We start from the raw sequence: 14881 nt of genomic DNA on the forward strand, positions 1-14881 counted from the left end.
AGACAAAGTGAAAGAAACTGAATTATGAACACTTGAATGACGAATATACGCTATTTCTATCGAGTTTCTGAATACTTTCTATACTATCCTAAGCCAGCCATCACACATCTTCTTCAAAACTCAATGAGATGAAAAACTTGGAGCTGAATTACTTCTTTTCATGTTGCTATGCATAGTAACCACTTTATTCTCATCGTGATATAAAAAATGGAGTGGATGAAACGACGAAGAAGCTTGTCTTGAGTCAGAACTTTCCTCCTCACTGGTTACAACTTGAACTTGCAACATTTGTGTCTTTTCAATACTGTTGGAAGCTAGTTTACTGCAATGTATTTCCGTCAGTACATCCTCAAGGTTATGAACTGTAGAATGGCTACTTAGACCAGCCAAACAAAACTTCAAATGAATATTGGAAGAAGCTTGGCAAAACAACAGTTCAATGTGTTGCAAGGTCAAATGCTCTTTCACTGCACGTACAACTCTCAATGCTGAAGAATCGATGGTGCTCATTCCACCAATGTCGATCAAAATCATTTCTATACATCGTATTCGTCTTTCCTATATGAAGAAAACAACAACATTTTTTCAAAATAATCGAGTTGAAATGTCATACGGAAGAATAATCATACCTTTTCTAATAATCGAAAAATTTTGGATTGGAATGATTCTGCATTTCCAAAATAGAGATTTTCCGATATACGTAGACACAAAATAAAAGGCTCCAAGCATGTGTCGTTCCATGACGAATTGGGACTACTCACTAAGTCATTCATCAATCTCCTTTGTGACACACTTTTAGGTAAAATCTGAACTCTAGGCCTTTTGTACAAGATAAATCAGTAGGAGCAACAATATAACATGTTTCTGCAATCGGAACAATACCTGTATGTGGCATACAACATCATCATCAAAGATACTGCAACTGAAGATAATAAACCGTATAAGGAACCAGCTCCCAAGGTGGAAATAAAAGCTATCAAAAGAACTACAAAGTCAAGTTTATCTACCCGCCAAAGAAATAAAGCTTCTTGATAGTCCACTAGATTGCTAACTGCCATGATCACGATACATGAAAGAACACATTTAGGAAGATGTGTAAAGAGTGGCATTAGAACCAAAATAGATAAAAGAATAATGAAAGAAGCAATAATACTAGCAAGCTGAGTGTTTGCTCCAGTATGTGCATTCACAGCTGATCGAGAAAAACTACCCGCTAAAATATTTCAATATGAAAATGGTTATAACGAATGAAATAAAAGAAACCGCACCCACTACATATGAATGAAAGATTGAGCCAATAATATTCGCAGAACCAAGAGCCACCAGTTCTTGACTAGCATGGATATTGTATCGATAGCGCAAAGCCAATGCTGACGCAATAGACATACTATATATAGAAACAATCAATGTTCAGTCATTCCATAATAACGTTGCGATAATAGTGCTCTACCTTTCTGCAATAACGAGAGCAATCATTGCAAACGTTGAACCGATATAAGAAGATAAAGTTAAATTGGACAACTTGGGAAAAGTTGGAACGGGAATACCCGAAGGAATATTTCCTACTTGTTCAACTCCAAACTTTTCAGACAACTCAATAAAGTAATTTAGACAAATGCCGAGAATAGTTGTAAACAATGGAGCCAACGAGCCAATGAGAGTTGGAGGTATCAACTGAGGCAAATGTAACCATCGATGCAGAGGTAAATGACGAAGACCAAACAAAACAATCAAACAGGAAAGTGAAAATAATAAAGTAGCAATGTTTGTCTGAGAAATCTTTCCAAATGTCTCATACAAAAGCTCCCACTAAAGCCATGATAACCATCTATACAAAAGCGACAACAAAACATACCGCAAATTCACTGGATTCAATTTCATATCCAAAACAAGAAGATATCTGAGTAAGTGCGATAGTTATTGCTGCTGCACTTGTGAATCCGCTGATAACTGGATGACTGACAAAATGAATGACAAAACCCAACTGCAATAAACCCAATCCTAACAAAATAACACCAGCAAGAAAAGTAATTGCGTTGGCTATCAACACTTTTTCCACTACAGTTGATCCAACTGGAAAGGAATTGGCTAACAGTAATGAAACCAAAGCTACCGGACCAACAGACAGATGTTTCGAAGTTCCGAACAAACTGTAAACTATCATAGGCATAGTGCAATAAAGACCATAAATAGGCGGCAACCCTGCAACTACTGCATAACTCATTCCTTGACTAATACACTCCATATCCTCAGAATATATCTTTCTCAATCACTTATACTTACGGCAAAAGTATTGTTCCAATAGTTAAACCTGAAATAACATCCCCAAGAAGATAACTTTTTTTATACTTGACTATCCAGTCTAGCATAGGCACAACCCTACTTGAATAACGATAGATCGTTCGTAAACACAAGTGCATTTTCCACAAAAGAGAATTTTAGATTTCGAAAAGGAGATCGTCTGATTTCTGTACAAAGTTGTCTTTATTTCTTCTTTCCTTCCTTTAGTCTTACTTCCTCCAATAAATATCTAATTCCTTTCCCTTTATAAGGATCTGGAGGTCTGATCAATCGAACTCGTCCTGCAGCATGACGCACTTGTTTCTCATCTATCCCAACTACGCTCAATAATGTCTGATTAAGCACATGATACTGGACACCATCCTTTTCCTTGGGTAAATATACGGGATGTGTGAAGCCTACGCGAAGTACAATGCGGTCTTCTTCTTCTTGGGCACGAAACCCTACTCCCACCAACTCTAACAAGACAGCATATCCATTATTCGCAACCTGCAGCCAAGATTTTGCTTTTGTGGGAAGATAGTGAGAACCTGACGCAAGGTATTTCACGGTTTCACCCAATTTACCAACGACGAGAGCTTTCGTCTTTTCTGCTTTGGAGGCAGGAACAAAGAAAAACCCACCATATGAACTCGAACTTGCCATAATAATATCAATAACAAATATTCGCGATTAAAATATTACAATGAAAAACAATACATAAACAAACGGCTACGACAAAAAGAAAGATACTTTACAGTAATCAGCGTCCAATTTCCCCGTCTGTCAATAAAGGAATCCAACAACTTAACTTGATCTAATCCATTATTTTGTTCAAAGTCTTCTCTTCTTGAAAATGGGTCTACATAGAAAGAAAAAACCTTTTGTCTGGAACCAAAATCAATTCAATTGTGTTCAAACAATGGAAATCTCAAGCTATGATTGGACCATCGCAGAATCTTTCCATTCAAGATACAGAGTTGCTGCTTTGTTTCTTATGATACAAACTATGACGAATAATATAACAATATACCGAGTCAGGTACCATATACTTAATAGAACCTCCTTTCCTTAAAGTATCCCTGTAAAGATTATCAAACTTCCCAAATATAATACAAAATGTTGCTGTTATTCACCTGACCATAGTAGAGCTGATTTGACATAATGGAGCTTGATCTACGATAAAAACTTTATCTTGATAACCAGGAAGATATGCTTTGACCTGTTTTTCCACTCGAGACTTGCTCAAATCTTCCATTCTAGGAATCACAAATAGAGATGCCATGTCCAAAAGTCGTTCTACCTATTCAAAACAGTTTCATATAGAGTAAATATCAACCAACCGTGTTACTCACATGATTCTTTGGCCATATGTCAGAGTTAAATAAACTACGATATAAATCACTACCACACACAAAAGCTAGCTGAATATTGACTCCATATACGAGGTCAAGTTGCGAACGAAAGTGCTCCACTACTAGAAAAGTTGGCGAATATTCAGAACGACAACATTCCCAGCTGTCTACCATTAACCAAGAAGAGTCTTCAACAGCAAGCTGGCACATCTCTAAACGTTGCCTACTAGTAATCAGGCCTGGCTTGTTATAAGAATCATGAACGGGTGATAGGTAGCCACCCAGGACTTGTAAGCCACTGTAGTGAGCGAAATTGTATGCAGACTCTAAAGCTACCGTTAGCGACTCTTTATCATTGTAGGAAGAGACTGGATACCCATCAAGATAAGGTGAGCAAGCGTTATTGGTGAAAAAGAACCACAGTTCACCAAGACGATGCCATTTCCGTTATTCTCAGTTAATTTGCTGGTTGGAAAGGTACTCATAAACCTGTAAAGGGTGTCTTTCAACCTTTGAGCAAAAACCAGTTTCTACTTGAAGCTTACAAGTGTACAAACAAACGGTTTCTCTTATCAACCCTTTTACGTATCCATACATCTTTTTACAATTCATTTATAAAGAAAGTCTCCTTCTTACTGGCATTCCTATTCTTTCCTATTGGTGTTCGATTGGGTGAACTGCCACTTTTGCACAAGTTGATCTATCTTCGAAAACTGCCATTGCCAACGAATATTATATAAAAATGGTCGAAGGTCATAGCGATTATCTTCTGGAGAATAGTTCTCAGCATGATAGGAAGGAGTAAGAGTTGTCATCTTATGACGGTTGATAGAATACATACGAAAGAAAAATTTGACCTGAAAAATGTTCGAGCCACTTTTCATATAAATGAACAAGAAGCTTACTTTATCCGCAACTTGTGTATAACTTAGATGCTTCCAGACTTTTGACAACTTGCAAAACATACTAACTGGTCCACAACGACTCAATTTACGAAGACGACCATACCAAGTTAGCTCTTCATAAGTCATTCCCATATCTGCTTCATCTGTCTGGGTATAAGACGCAGTAATAGGCTCTAGTTCTGCTGTTGGAGGAGCTTCAGTAACACTTTTCAAAGATGCATATCCCAATCCGTTCTCCTCAAGAGGTTTAGCAGCAAAAGAGAGAAATGCTTTCAGATCAACTTTTGAAATACCGCCTAAAGTATAGAAATGAGAAGTACTTCATTTCTTCAATAATTACAATAACTTGCCGATGGGATTGATATCTGCGCTACTACAATCATATTTTGTCAAATAACCTCGAAGTCCTTCATCCACATTGGCACTTCCTAAGACCAATAACGCTCCTCCTTTACGTCCTCGGATAAATGGCAACATTTGTGCAAAAAAATATGCAATAACCATTCGGATTCTAGCTTGAATATTCTGCAAGGCAAGATTTTCTGTTTCACTTCCTCCATAAACTTTAAACCGTGGCTCTTTGTCCTCTCCAAATACCAAACAAAAGAGTTTCACCTATTCCAACCATTTTTGATCAAAAATTTCGACAGGAAATTGAACTCATAATCAAACCAACCAACCAACCATTGCATCCACAACAATATCCAAATGAATATCCAAATGATATGCACCAATGTCTTTGGCAAGAACTTTGGACCTTTCTCTGGTGTCTTTCGATGAGTTTTTGGTACCCATAAAACAAGTATGAAATATACGCGATGCCAACTCTCGTGCATCTGTTGGTACATACTTTGAGTCATGTGGCTCTCCACAAACGCGACGAATATCTTCCAAGACCGAAATAGATCCTTTTTGTACTGCACGACATAGTAACTGACACATACTTCCAACTATTGCTGCTGTAGATGATGAATCAGCTCCTCCACTTAGGGGTAAAAAGAAACCTGAGGCTCCACTTCTACGCAAATAGTCCCACAACCAGCAGGCTGGTCCAAGAGCAATCTCCTCCATTGGATGATGAATACGTACCTGTCAATGGTCGAGAAAACAAAAATATTATCATATATAACCAATCAAATATGCAATCCACTATGGTCTTACCTGAATTGGTTGCGATGGAACAGTGTTCACAACACTATTATCCAAAGAACTGCAAAGATAAAAACCAGCAAGTGTAATCCTCGTAATATCTTCCATTTCTGCTGCTTGTACTCCAAGAGAGGCAAGTGCGACACGATGACTGGTCACTTCATCTAAATCTACAACACCAACGATAACTTCAACTTCCGTCTCCAAAGAAAATTGAGACCCTTGAGCAACTAATTCACCATTGACACAAATACAAGCACAGCCATCAAAATATAATCTTCCACCATCACATCCAAGTTGGTTTGAGTACAAATAGACTCCACCTCCTTTTGAAGTTGCTCCACGTATCAAACTTAAGCGTTGGTCAAGTTTTCGAAGATGATGATGCGATCCTGAACCATTTGCAAGTATTTCAACACCATTCAAAACATACTTAATATGTGGAGAGTCGACTGTAAATAACTCTTCACAAGTTTCTACAGCCAGACTTGTATCTTCCACTTCAATAACTGCTTCTCCAAAAGGACAAGTTGTTTGACCAGTTATATTCACTATAACTTCAGGTAGTTTGTATTGTTCCAAAACACTTCGTCTTTTCCATGCTCGAAACCAACGAGACTCCCTATAGTTACCATCGTCGGCAAGAAACAGCTTCGGTCTCAGAAGAACAATATGTCTATCACAAATAAGACAACGACAGTTATATGAAACACTCCGGTGTAAAATGGGCAGGCCAACATCTACCAACATACCCTCAGTTACTCCTGAAGCTATCAACTCAGCAACTACTTCCCAAGAATGTTGAAAGGTGTCCGGTTCAAGAAAGTGATCTTCACAACTGTAGCCCTAGTTACAAAATCAGTAAGCTCCTGAAGATTTCTCTAATGAAACGTGTTATACAACCGTTATTTCCAACTCTGGTCCAACACGATAGCGGGCACCTTTCTCTTTGGCTTCCACAATGGACTGCTGGATTCTTTTCAGGTTCCCTTGAAAGTCCATGGCCCACTAAATATATAAGAATCCAAAGATCAAATCCCAACAAGTATACGTCAAATAAAAATACCTGGTTCAAATTGCAAGTTGCAATAGTAGCGAGTCTCGTCATGGCAATGATAGAGAATTGCTGCTTCTAAAGGAAAATTTGCACAAATCGATTTTGAATTTTCTACGCTTTATCCAATTCCAGTATATAACGCACCTAAGAAAAGTCTAAAAACACAAAAATAAAACAAACCAGAATACAATATACCAGAATCTCTTGTCTTCTTCAATAACCCAATATCCAAATCGTGACCTTGATTCCCCGTGTTGTCCATATCATTTGTTGCTTTACTCGACTTGTTTTCTCTCAGTTTACTTGAGTTCATCTCCTCCACCTCATAAGCCTTCTTAGGAATCACATCTCTAATAATTTTCTCTATCAAAGCCTCAGCATCTATTCGAGTGGCTCGAATATGTGCAGGAATTTCTTCTTCCAGCTCCCATTCTAACTGTTCCATATTCTCAGAAATGTTCTTTGCATAGGAAAACAAGGAGTTTTCTGTGTTGTTTTCCAAAATATAAAAAAAGTTCTTTTCGGCGGTACTTGAATCCACTAGAGTAGATTCTACTTCAACCCATTCCTTATCAGTCTTCTTTACATGTATTTCTTCAATGTCAGGATTACTCTGTAGTTCGTTAACCGAAGAGTTTTGTGTATCTGAAGAAGACGGCAAAGTGACTTTGACACTCTTGAAAGGCCTTTTAAAAGTCGGGTCTCCAGAAGTTTGTCGCAAAGTGAGAGATAAACTTAGTACAGCGTTGGTGCGACTTTCTTGAAGCAAGAAATTTTTGCGAACAGTAGGTAAACCTGCATATTCTGCCAAGTCAAGTTCTATTATTCCATGTCTTATATGACCAATGTTCTTTTCCTCACGAATCGAAATTCTCAAGCCACAAGAACGAAGCTCTTCACCTCGTTCGCCAGCAGCACCCAACTTTACTGAAAACGTGAATCTATCGTTCCATATAACTGTGTTTCTTACAACTTGAGTTCTCTTTGTGAAACCAAAGTGAGGATCTGCCACTTGAGGTTGTAACTACATCAGAGTCAAAACAGTTACGAAGCAAGTACAAAACAAATAAAAACCTTCCACTTTGCAAATATCGTTCCATGACTTAAAGGAAACTGTCTCAACTCTTCCAAAACCAAAGTAACTTGAAAGTCTCGAGCTTGTCGTTTGGTAGCCAACATTCAATGAATGAAAAATCTTTTGAATCACTTTATTATTATAATTTCCAGGAATTTTTGGATACAGACGAGTCTCTACTCTTCTTTTCCGAAAACTTTGCAGAAGCTGCAATAGTGGGCTTCATGAACCTTGCTATACCAATATTCGGTTTTTTGCTTGTCTCTTTTTCGTGAGACGCTAGAAAAATAAAGTTAGGAGCTGTTATGGAGCCTTTCCAAGAAGGCAAATACCTGCTTGATTACCAGTTGGTTGTGTTGTTTTTTTAGAAGACCAGTTTCCTGTCTTATGAGAAGCATTATTAAAGATTCTTCCGTTATCCGCGTTCTCTTCTTGTTTTTTCTTTTCTTTGGCAGCCGAACTTTGTGTTGGTTTGTAGAGACTTTTGCTTGACGAGCGTCTGACAATAGAAGGTTGCGACATGTGGTGTTCTGAGCTGGCACTGTCTGCTTTGGAAGTTGTCATTCGTTGCTGTTCAGGACTAGTGGCATCACTTTGAACCGGCGAAGTATTCCTTGAAGCCTTTTCTTCAGATACTTTTAAGCTTCGAGAACTATTACGTCTTTTGAGAGGACTAGGAGAACCAGTTTGACCAGATAGAAGAGTAGCTGAATTTTTCCGACTTATCGAAGCCCGTTTGTTATCTTTGAGACCTTCTGTTTCAGTTTGTTTCTTTGTCAAACTCTTCTTTTTTGTTTCATTTGCATTTTTTGATATGGAATGTACTATGTCGTCGGAAGAGTTGATTTCTTGTATACCGTCAAGTTGCAGCTTTGGTAGCGTTTGGTTATTAGAATCAGTGGCGCTCAAATTTTGATTGTCTAGTGCTGAGGATAGTTGTTTGTCCTCTGCTGTTCTTATCCAGTTGTTGTGGGAGTCCTGCTTCTGAGAATGATTGTCGTTGTCATCTAAAGGATTTGTTTCAGAGGGAGATAAGTGAAGTGTCGATTCGAAATGTTCCTCTTCAGGTTGTTGGCTTTCTTTCGTTTTCGCTATATCTGTGTTAACCTCTATCGACTCAGTTTCAACCTGAAGTTTCTTTTGGCTTTCGACGCTATTTGAGTTTTGGAAATTTGAATGCAATTCATCGACATTTTGTGAGCTTCGCAAGTTTTCTGTAAGGTTTTTTTCTTGCAAGTCGCTTTGGTTATTCTCATTGAAGTCTTTTGGAGCTTGTTCCAAAGGCTCTGCATCTTTAGTTGGAGCTTCTTGCTCTACTTTCAACCCTTGAACAATATTATTGTACATTTAGAGTTCTTTAACATCACAAAAAAATTTTTCAATACCTTGCATATTATTGAGTATGTCAGAGGTCGGGCTTTCGTTTTGCATATTTTGTGAAACAAAGATGGAAATGAAATTGAGTTCAAAATTGACGTGGCCATTTGTGGGATTCTTATGTTCCCTCTTCTTCGACAGACAACTTTTTCCAATTAACTCCTATAGTTACATTATTCATGTTTATTGTTATTTCGAATCTTTCATACATATTGTTTTTCCGTTGATGCGCATGGAAGAATAAAGTTTGGTTATACAAAGGCAACTAGAGATATAATGAAAACACTTTGAAAATGTATCTTTGGAGGTAAATATGTCGAATGCGAGAGGGCCACTTTTGTTTACTATACACTGCTCTTTTATTTTGACCAAAACGTGTATTGGTTGTACTAGAGCAAGTCGGTGCAACTCCATTATTGGCAATACTTTTTTTTGTAACAGGAAAAAATACTTGGGTTCCCTTTCTACTATTGCGGAACGAAGTAGGCAACGCTTGAGAAGAAGAAAACAGTTAAACTCTAAGAAACCTCGCTCTTTTCATATTGCCTCAGCTTTTGCCATTTCTCCGGACGTCATATTGTTTTCTGGTGGTTTTGTTGCTTTTTTTCTTAGCGCCGCCTTAGGAGGAAACGATGTTGCAAACGCCATGGGAACTTCTGTTGGGACAGGAGCAGTTTCCATAAAAACTGCGCTTGCTATTGGTGCAGTTATGGAGTTTGCTGGAGCAGTTTTGCTTGGATCAAGAGTCACACAGACTATAGGAAGTGGAGTCATTTCCATAGGTCCTTTAGCAAGTTTAGGTGCTTCCTCAAGTCTCAACTACATGTTGGGAATGTTTTGTGTTTTATTGGCAAGTACTCTGTGGCTGATACTCGCTACTTTGTTGGGACTTCCGGTTTCTTCCACGCACTCTGTTGTTGGTGGATTACTTGGTTTTGGTATTTCGGCTGGCTGGAAAATCAATATAGCTCAAGTTTTAAGAATTCTATCGAGTTGGTTTATAAGTCCTATTTTTGGTGGCTTTACTGCATTTTGTATGTATTATGCTCTCCGAAAGCTTATATTCAAAAGGCCTTCGCCGTTATCCATGTTAAAACGACTATTGCCAATCTTGATCGGTTCCATTTTGTTTGTCTTGAGTTTATTTCTATTGATGAAAAACGAAGGCAAGCAAGAATTGGGTAAATTGTTGACTGTTGCTATGGGTGTTTCTATGACTTCGGCTGGTTTAGTAGCAGCATTGATGCAAAACCTTGGAATCTTAGACTCTTCACTTCCAATGAATGCAGAAGAAACTTTTACTCGTTTGGAAGTTAAAGGTGGTCATGGTCAAGAAGGAGGTGAAGTGGAATATATTTTTGGTCTTCTTCAATTCACTACTGCCTGTTTTGTTGCTTTTTCACACGGCAGTAATGATGTCTCCAATGCTATTGGTCCTTTTGCTGCTATTTATTCGTTATGGAAATCTTATCCTCTCATTGGAATAGCTTTACAATTTGAAGTGCCTCCTTGGATACTTCTTATGGGAGGCTTAGGACTTTCAGTTGGCTTGGTTTTATTTGGCCAGTCTGTCATGGATACGGTAGGTCGAAAAATCACACATTTGGTTCCCAGCAAAGGCTTTTGTGTTGAGTTGTCTACCGCAATGACAGTAATGTTGGCTAGTGAGTTTGGACTTCCTATTAGTACCACGCATACTCTCATTGGATGTATTGTTGCTGTTGGATTGGCTAGTGGGAATAGAGAGATTGATGTGAAGGTGCTTCGTAGCATTATAATGAGCTGGTTTGTGACAGTTCCTGTTACAGCTTTACTAAGTATGGCATCGTTTTTTATTTTAAAGCATTGGTTACCTTGACATTCTCATGCAATGTTTTGATTGACAACATTTGAAGAGAAATATGAAGTTATTGTTCTTTCTGCCTTGTCATGGATAATGGTTGTGTTGGTTTATTTCCTACAATAATATTCAAATAAATTCAATTGAAGTTAAACTTTTCAAGGCAAACTGTTTTTATTTCGGCAGATGGATAACGTTGCCCAAAAAACTCATCGTTTTTATGCATAGCAACAAGTCTTTTATAGATATTCACTGTTAGTATCTACACTGTACGATAGACAACTCAAACCATAGAAAAACCCTTTCAACAAGAGACAACTCATTATTGGGTCCTATTCCATTTACAAAATAGCTAACTCTTGAGATCAACTACAAACGATGGAACAAGTAACTTTGAAGTCACAACTCCTGGAAGCCAAATGAAAGTAAAAGTTCCATTTGCCAAACAACGGAAGAGTGAATAGAGAGAAGTGGACAAGTTGTATACCCAAGTGAAACGAAGGTAGGTTATATAGTTGTGACTCAACCAAGTCTTTTAACTCGTTCCATTTCCTGTCAGAGAACTACCAGTACAGAAAGTTACTATGTTCAATATTTAACATGCTAAGTCTCTTTTAATTTAACGTAACTTTCTTTTCCAATTAACACGCATCAATGAAAGTTAACTTCTATTAGTAACTTTGTCTAGACACTTGTTTTCAACAGGCACCTGATAGCAACAATAAAATTTTAAGCAGCTGTCTTATTTTTGAAAGAATGTGAGCTTTACCCGTTTTTCTTACCTGCTAGTTTGTTGACTTATGTGTATCAAAGAAGATCAAATGTTTCGTAAGTATTGCAAAGGAGGATTCTTTTTAATACTTAAAAAGTAAACGATTGTTTAGTTTCTACTTACTTTCAGAGTCTCTTTCATAAATGGCTTGCTGGAAGTAATAACAAGTTCTGTTGACAATTTTTTATACGTGGAGATGATCATTTTTTATATCTCTCTCTCTAATCGATCGGCAATCCACTTGTCATCGATACTATCTCTATTAGATATGTCGAGTAGTATAGGAAACAGAGAACTTGTAAGATTAAAATTTTTGAAACCTTTTACTACTTCTGTGGAAAAAACCAGCCTCTCGAGTCATTTGAGTGAAAATCAAGTTCTTGTGAAGACCAAGTTTTCTGGTATTAGTACAGGAACTGAGCTATTGTTTTATCGTGGTCTCGTTCCAGAATCACTGGAAGCGGACGCGTTATTCTCACGTGAACCTGTTAGTTATCCTATTTCTTATGGATATTCTGTTGTAGGAACAGTTGTGGAAGTCGGCAGCCAAGTAGATCCTCATATAGTTCCGTTTGCTTCCTTACTCTTCGAAACCTCATCTCACCTTTTTTTCTCCATAGTACAATCGCCGTGTATTTTGTTTTTCGCCGCATCAGAGTTATGTCACAAGTCAAGTTGACCAAGTCATCCTTATTCCAGATGATATAGAGTTTGAAGATGCCATCTTTCTGCCTTGGATGGAGACAGCTATTTGCCTTGCTCATGATGGTGCTCCCTTAATAGGCGACTGTGCAGTGGTTTTTGGACAAGGTGTTGTTGGACTGCTTTTAGCTGCTCTGCTTTGTTCTTTTCCCCTGACAAGCTTGAATATTGTGGAGAAAGGAGCTTACCGACTCGAAGTTTCTCGTTCGTTTGTGAAAAATGCTCAATTCTACTCGCCTACACAAGTCGAAGAGAGTGGCTTTTTGTTGGGTGAAAACAATAAGGAAGGTCAGAAAGCTGATGTGGTGAGTCGACTTGGTTGTATTGTTTAAGCTTTGATGTGTTGCAGACTTTTGAGGTTTCTGGCAGTGCTGAAGCCTTGAATCAAGCTATCATGTGTACTCGATATGATGGTAGAGTAGTCATTGGATCGTGGTTTGCTAAACAAAATATTTCTTTACCAGCAATTGGAGGTTATTTTCATAGAAATCATCTGACTTTTATCTCTTCACAAGTTAGTTTTATTCCACCTCATCTTTCGGGTCGATGGGACAAGCAACGGAGATTTGCAGTTGCCTGGAATCACATTAGGCAATTACAGCCATCTCAGTTGATTAGTAAAATTGTGAAAATAGTGAGTGAAGGATGAAGCAAAAGTATGTCAAAAATTAATGAGAGTGTTTGTAGGATGAATCCTGTGCAATATATAAACAAATAGATGCAGATCCTGATAGTGCTGTTCAAATATTGTTTTCATATGACTAGAAAGGATCATTTCCATTGTGTTTTTATTGAAGGAATGTTGTCCATCTTAATCCAATGTATTTCTACTTTCTTATCTATGGTTTGAATTTTATGAACTTGGACTTCTAATACTTTGCCTATCTGAATGGCGAGACGAACTGTTACAAATACATACATGATTGGCATGAAGTATTTGTATGTCCTTACTCATATTATGAAAGTTTCCATGCTTTGTTGTGTTTTCAAAATAATATATTTGCTTCTCTGGCAGAATGTTCTGTGCTCCTTCATTCTGTGACTCGTGGTTATAAACTTTGTTCTTTTTCAGCTGCGTGATAGAGTTGGGACCAGTAAGACTATATATTTTTCTCCTAAAAGTATTTTCAATGACTGAAGACTATAAAACTACATCCTCACTTGATACCTCCTCGCCAAGCTTCCATTCAGAATGGCGCCCACAACAACAAAATAAATAAATGTCTTTAGCTAAACAGGCCGAGTATGATAGAAATGATCCGTTTCCCGTTGAAGTACTCAGTCAGTTATCTAGTAAATTTGCATGCTATGAAGAAGCTATTCAAAATCCAAGGAAAGATGTTATTTTCTTGACCAAGGTGAGCTTGAGTTTTTTAAAAGAGTTTGTCGCACTCTCTGAGCTTCAGTATTCAGACCTTTCAAAGCGAATTCCATCAAAAGGCGCTACGACTTCGAGAAGACTTTTGTGGCACTGCAGCGATTTCACGTGAATTCATTAGATCTGACTTTGAAAGATTTGCCGTCGGAGTAGACATAGACTCTAGAGCTGTTGCTTGGTACTTATCTCGTTGTTTATGATTCTTTTCGTTTGGAAGGTTGATATTGGCTAGGTGTGTTCAACACGGTCTGTCTAGTCTTCACTCTGGTAGTGATCGACTTGAATTAGTAGTGGCAGACTGTAGAGAGTATCAGGTATGCTTGTATTGGCCTTGTTAAGTAATATTCTTCCCTTTTTCCGATAGGATGCAAAGTTCTATGACATTATTTCGGCAAATAATTATAGCCTATTCTTGCTAACTTCTCGAATGGACCTCGTTCAGTACCTAAGAAGAGTAAAGCAATGCTTGGATCCTAGTCATGGAATGTTCATTTGTGACTTGACTGGTGGTTCGGACTGTTTTATAAAACGGAAAGTAAAGCGTCAATGTGGTAATCTTGCCTATATTTGGGAGCAAGACAATTATAATTTTGTTGATGCCAGTTGGCAATGTGCACTTTCTTTTCTTCTCCGTGATGGTTCATTATTGAAACATTGTTTCAAGTATACTTGGAGGCTTTGGACAATGGCAGAAGTAATGGATGCCTTGTACGAAGTAGGATTCAGTAAAGTTAGAATATGGTTCTCTGACCTGGATGAAGCTGAAGAGCTTGTTTATGAAGAAACCACAAATATTCCAGGTTGGGTGAAAAGTTGGAATGCCATTATCGTGGCAGTCTGATGATTGACTTTGAGACATGGAGCGTTTTATTATCGTTAAAAGTTATTGTCCGGTAAATTATTTATACAAAAAATAAATACATCTATGGAACACTTGAACAGTTTTGCACAAAGGATTGAAAGAATGAGTATCTATCTTCTTCTTTCAAAG

At 37.8% G+C, this 14881-nt stretch overlaps 10 protein-coding genes across 12 annotated transcripts; 4 read left to right on the forward strand and 6 right to left on the reverse strand.

The window, feature by feature from the left end:
* Positions 1-4: 4 nt before the first annotated feature.
* Gasu_23310 (sulfate permease, SulP family) lies at positions 5-2399 on the reverse strand. Its single transcript, XM_005706890.1, has 7 exons — positions 2284-2399; positions 1856-2231; positions 1451-1809; positions 1269-1387; positions 883-1213; positions 630-819; positions 5-558 (listed from the first exon to the last, which is right to left on the reverse strand). Exons 1-7 carry the CDS (start codon positions 2367-2369, stop codon positions 121-123), a joined length of 1899 nt encoding a protein of 632 aa, XP_005706947.1. The 5' UTR covers positions 2370-2399; the 3' UTR covers positions 5-120.
* Positions 2400-2424: 25 nt separating this feature from the next.
* On the reverse strand, positions 2425-2949 carry Gasu_23320 (50S ribosomal protein L6 (plastid)). Its single transcript, XM_005706891.1, has one exon. The coding sequence runs from the start codon at positions 2944-2946 to the stop codon at positions 2485-2487; it is 462 nt and encodes a 153-aa protein (XP_005706948.1). The 5' UTR covers positions 2947-2949; the 3' UTR covers positions 2425-2484.
* A 5-nt stretch (positions 2950-2954) lies between these two features.
* Gasu_23330 (nicotinamide-nucleotide adenylyltransferase) lies at positions 2955-4239 on the reverse strand. Its single transcript, XM_005706892.1, has 5 exons — positions 4181-4239; positions 4012-4137; positions 3636-3961; positions 3417-3583; positions 2955-3362 (listed from the first exon to the last, which is right to left on the reverse strand). Exons 1-5 carry the CDS (start codon positions 4230-4232, stop codon positions 3248-3250), a joined length of 786 nt encoding a protein of 261 aa, XP_005706949.1. The 5' UTR covers positions 4233-4239; the 3' UTR covers positions 2955-3247.
* Positions 4240-4244: 5 nt separating this feature from the next.
* On the reverse strand, positions 4245-6809 carry Gasu_23340 (NAD+ synthase (glutamine-hydrolyzing)). Of its 2 annotated transcripts, XM_005706894.1 has the most exons (7): positions 6756-6809; positions 6593-6697; positions 5702-6535; positions 5225-5629; positions 4891-5155; positions 4541-4836; positions 4245-4492 (listed from the first exon to the last, which is right to left on the reverse strand). In XM_005706894.1, the coding sequence occupies exons 1-7, from the start codon at positions 6795-6797 to the stop codon at positions 4280-4282; spliced, it is 2160 nt and encodes a 719-aa protein (XP_005706951.1). In that variant the 5' UTR covers positions 6798-6809; the 3' UTR covers positions 4245-4279. The 2 variants fall into 2 exon arrangements, with proteins under 2 accessions (XP_005706951.1, XP_005706950.1); XM_005706893.1 differs by having other exon boundaries at positions 4245-4836.
* Positions 6810-6824: 15 nt separating this feature from the next.
* Positions 6825-7929, reverse strand: Gasu_23350 (hypothetical protein). Of its 2 annotated transcripts, XM_005706896.1 has the most exons (3): positions 7821-7929; positions 6942-7770; positions 6825-6890 (listed from the first exon to the last, which is right to left on the reverse strand). In XM_005706896.1, the coding sequence occupies exons 1-3, from the start codon at positions 7923-7925 to the stop codon at positions 6865-6867; spliced, it is 960 nt and encodes a 319-aa protein (XP_005706953.1). In that variant the 5' UTR covers positions 7926-7929; the 3' UTR covers positions 6825-6864. The 2 variants fall into 2 exon arrangements, with proteins under 2 accessions (XP_005706953.1, XP_005706952.1); XM_005706895.1 differs by having other exon boundaries at positions 6825-7770.
* Positions 7930-7938: 9 nt separating this feature from the next.
* On the reverse strand, positions 7939-9169 carry Gasu_23360 (uncharacterized protein). The gene is made up of 2 exons (XM_005706897.1): positions 8154-9169; positions 7939-8100 (listed from the first exon to the last, which is right to left on the reverse strand). The coding sequence occupies exons 1-2, from the start codon at positions 9166-9168 to the stop codon at positions 7961-7963; spliced, it is 1155 nt and encodes a 384-aa protein (XP_005706954.1). The 5' UTR covers position 9169; the 3' UTR covers positions 7939-7960.
* Positions 9170-9179: 10 nt separating this feature from the next.
* Positions 9180-9494, forward strand: Gasu_23370 (uncharacterized protein). The gene has a single exon (XM_005706898.1). The coding sequence runs from the start codon at positions 9224-9226 to the stop codon at positions 9440-9442; it is 219 nt and encodes a 72-aa protein (XP_005706955.1). The 5' UTR covers positions 9180-9223; the 3' UTR covers positions 9443-9494.
* Positions 9495-9499: 5 nt separating this feature from the next.
* On the forward strand, positions 9500-11750 carry Gasu_23380 (inorganic phosphate transporter, PiT family). The gene has a single exon (XM_005706899.1). It carries the CDS (start codon positions 9512-9514, stop codon positions 11054-11056), a length of 1545 nt encoding a protein of 514 aa, XP_005706956.1. The 5' UTR covers positions 9500-9511; the 3' UTR covers positions 11057-11750.
* A 159-nt stretch (positions 11751-11909) lies between these two features.
* Gasu_23390 (zinc-containing alcohol dehydrogenase) lies at positions 11910-13675 on the forward strand. Its single transcript, XM_005706900.1, has 4 exons — positions 11910-12375; positions 12431-12817; positions 12862-13146; positions 13200-13675. The coding sequence occupies exons 1-4, from the start codon at positions 12007-12009 to the stop codon at positions 13275-13277; spliced, it is 1119 nt and encodes a 372-aa protein (XP_005706957.1). The 5' UTR covers positions 11910-12006; the 3' UTR covers positions 13278-13675.
* Positions 13676-13679: 4 nt separating this feature from the next.
* Gasu_23400 (uncharacterized protein) lies at positions 13680-14860 on the forward strand. The gene is made up of 4 exons (XM_005706901.1): positions 13680-13870; positions 13926-14068; positions 14123-14204; positions 14255-14860. The coding sequence occupies exons 1-4, from the start codon at positions 13733-13735 to the stop codon at positions 14729-14731; spliced, it is 840 nt and encodes a 279-aa protein (XP_005706958.1). The 5' UTR covers positions 13680-13732; the 3' UTR covers positions 14732-14860.
* Positions 14861-14881: the final 21 nt, after the last annotated feature.

Source organism: Galdieria sulphuraria (genome assembly GCF_000341285.1).
Source record: "Galdieria sulphuraria unplaced genomic scaffold scaf_16, whole genome shotgun sequence".
NCBI classification, from domain to species: domain Eukaryota; phylum Rhodophyta; class Bangiophyceae; order Galdieriales; family Galdieriaceae; genus Galdieria; species Galdieria sulphuraria.

Excerpts from the sequence above, each read along its gene's own strand:
- Gasu_23310 (XM_005706890.1), bottom strand. The coding sequence starts at position 2,369 with ATGCTAGACTGGATAGTCAAGTATAAAAAAAGTTATCTTCTTGGGGAT. Across the intron at positions 1,388-1,450 it reads GCTCTCGTTATTGCAGAAAG|TATGTCTATTGCGTCAGCAT; the intron begins GTAGAGCACTAT and ends TTCTATATATAG. Across the intron at positions 1,214-1,268 it reads CTTTCATTCATATGTAGTGG|CGGGTAGTTTTTCTCGATCA; the intron begins GTGCGGTTTCTT and ends GAAATATTTTAG.
- Gasu_23320 (XM_005706891.1), bottom strand. The coding sequence starts at position 2,946 with ATGGCAAGTTCGAGTTCATATGGTGGGTTTTTCTTTGTTCCTGCCTCC.
- Gasu_23330 (XM_005706892.1), bottom strand. The coding sequence starts at position 4,232 with ATGTATGGATACGTAAAAGGGTTGATAAGAGAAACCGTTTGTTTGTAC. Across the intron at positions 4,138-4,180 it reads AACCGTTTGTTTGTACACTT|ACACCCTTTACAGGTTTATG; the intron begins GTAAGCTTCAAG and ends AAAGGTTGAAAG. Across the intron at positions 3,363-3,416 it reads ATCAGCTCTACTATGGTCAG|GGATACTTTAAGGAAAGGAG; the intron begins GTGAATAACAGC and ends TAATCTTTACAG.
- Gasu_23340 (XM_005706893.1), bottom strand. The coding sequence starts at position 6,797 with ATGACGAGACTCGCTACTATTGCAACTTGCAATTTGAACCAG. Across the intron at positions 5,630-5,701 it reads TTCCATCGCAACCAATTCAG|GTACGTATTCATCATCCAAT; the intron begins GTAAGACCATAG and ends GACCATTGACAG. Across the intron at positions 4,837-4,890 it reads CGCAGATATCAATCCCATCG|GCGGTATTTCAAAAGTTGAT; the intron begins GCAAGTTATTGT and ends TCTATACTTTAG.
- Gasu_23350 (XM_005706895.1), bottom strand. The coding sequence starts at position 7,925 with ATGTTGGCTACCAAACGACAAGCTCGAGACTTTCAAGTTACTTTGGTT. Across the intron at positions 7,771-7,820 it reads CGATATTTGCAAAGTGGAAG|TTACAACCTCAAGTGGCAGA; the intron begins GTTTTTATTTGT and ends ACTCTGATGTAG.
- Gasu_23360 (XM_005706897.1), bottom strand. The coding sequence starts at position 9,168 with ATGTACAATAATATTGTTCAAGGGTTGAAAGTAGAGCAAGAAGCTCCA. Across the intron at positions 8,101-8,153 it reads ACCAACTGGTAATCAAGCAG|CGTCTCACGAAAAAGAGACA; the intron begins GTATTTGCCTTC and ends TTATTTTTCTAG.
- Gasu_23370 (XM_005706898.1), top strand. The coding sequence starts at position 9,224 with ATGTCAGAGGTCGGGCTTTCGTTTTGCATATTTTGTGAAACAAAGATG.
- Gasu_23380 (XM_005706899.1), top strand. The coding sequence starts at position 9,512 with ATGTCGAATGCGAGAGGGCCACTTTTGTTTACTATACACTGCTCTTTT.
- Gasu_23390 (XM_005706900.1), top strand. The coding sequence starts at position 12,007 with ATGATCATTTTTTATATCTCTCTCTCTAATCGATCGGCAATCCACTTG. Across the intron at positions 12,818-12,861 it reads AAGGTCAGAAAGCTGATGTG|ACTTTTGAGGTTTCTGGCAG; the intron begins GTGAGTCGACTT and ends GATGTGTTGCAG. Across the intron at positions 13,147-13,199 it reads TTAGTAAAATTGTGAAAATA|GATGAATCCTGTGCAATATA; the intron begins GTGAGTGAAGGA and ends GAGTGTTTGTAG.
- Gasu_23400 (XM_005706901.1), top strand. The coding sequence starts at position 13,733 with ATGTCTTTAGCTAAACAGGCCGAGTATGATAGAAATGATCCGTTTCCC. Across the intron at positions 13,871-13,925 it reads ATGTTATTTTCTTGACCAAG|ACCTTTCAAAGCGAATTCCA; the intron begins GTGAGCTTGAGT and ends TTCAGTATTCAG. Across the intron at positions 14,069-14,122 it reads GACTCTAGAGCTGTTGCTTG|GTGTGTTCAACACGGTCTGT; the intron begins GTACTTATCTCG and ends GATATTGGCTAG.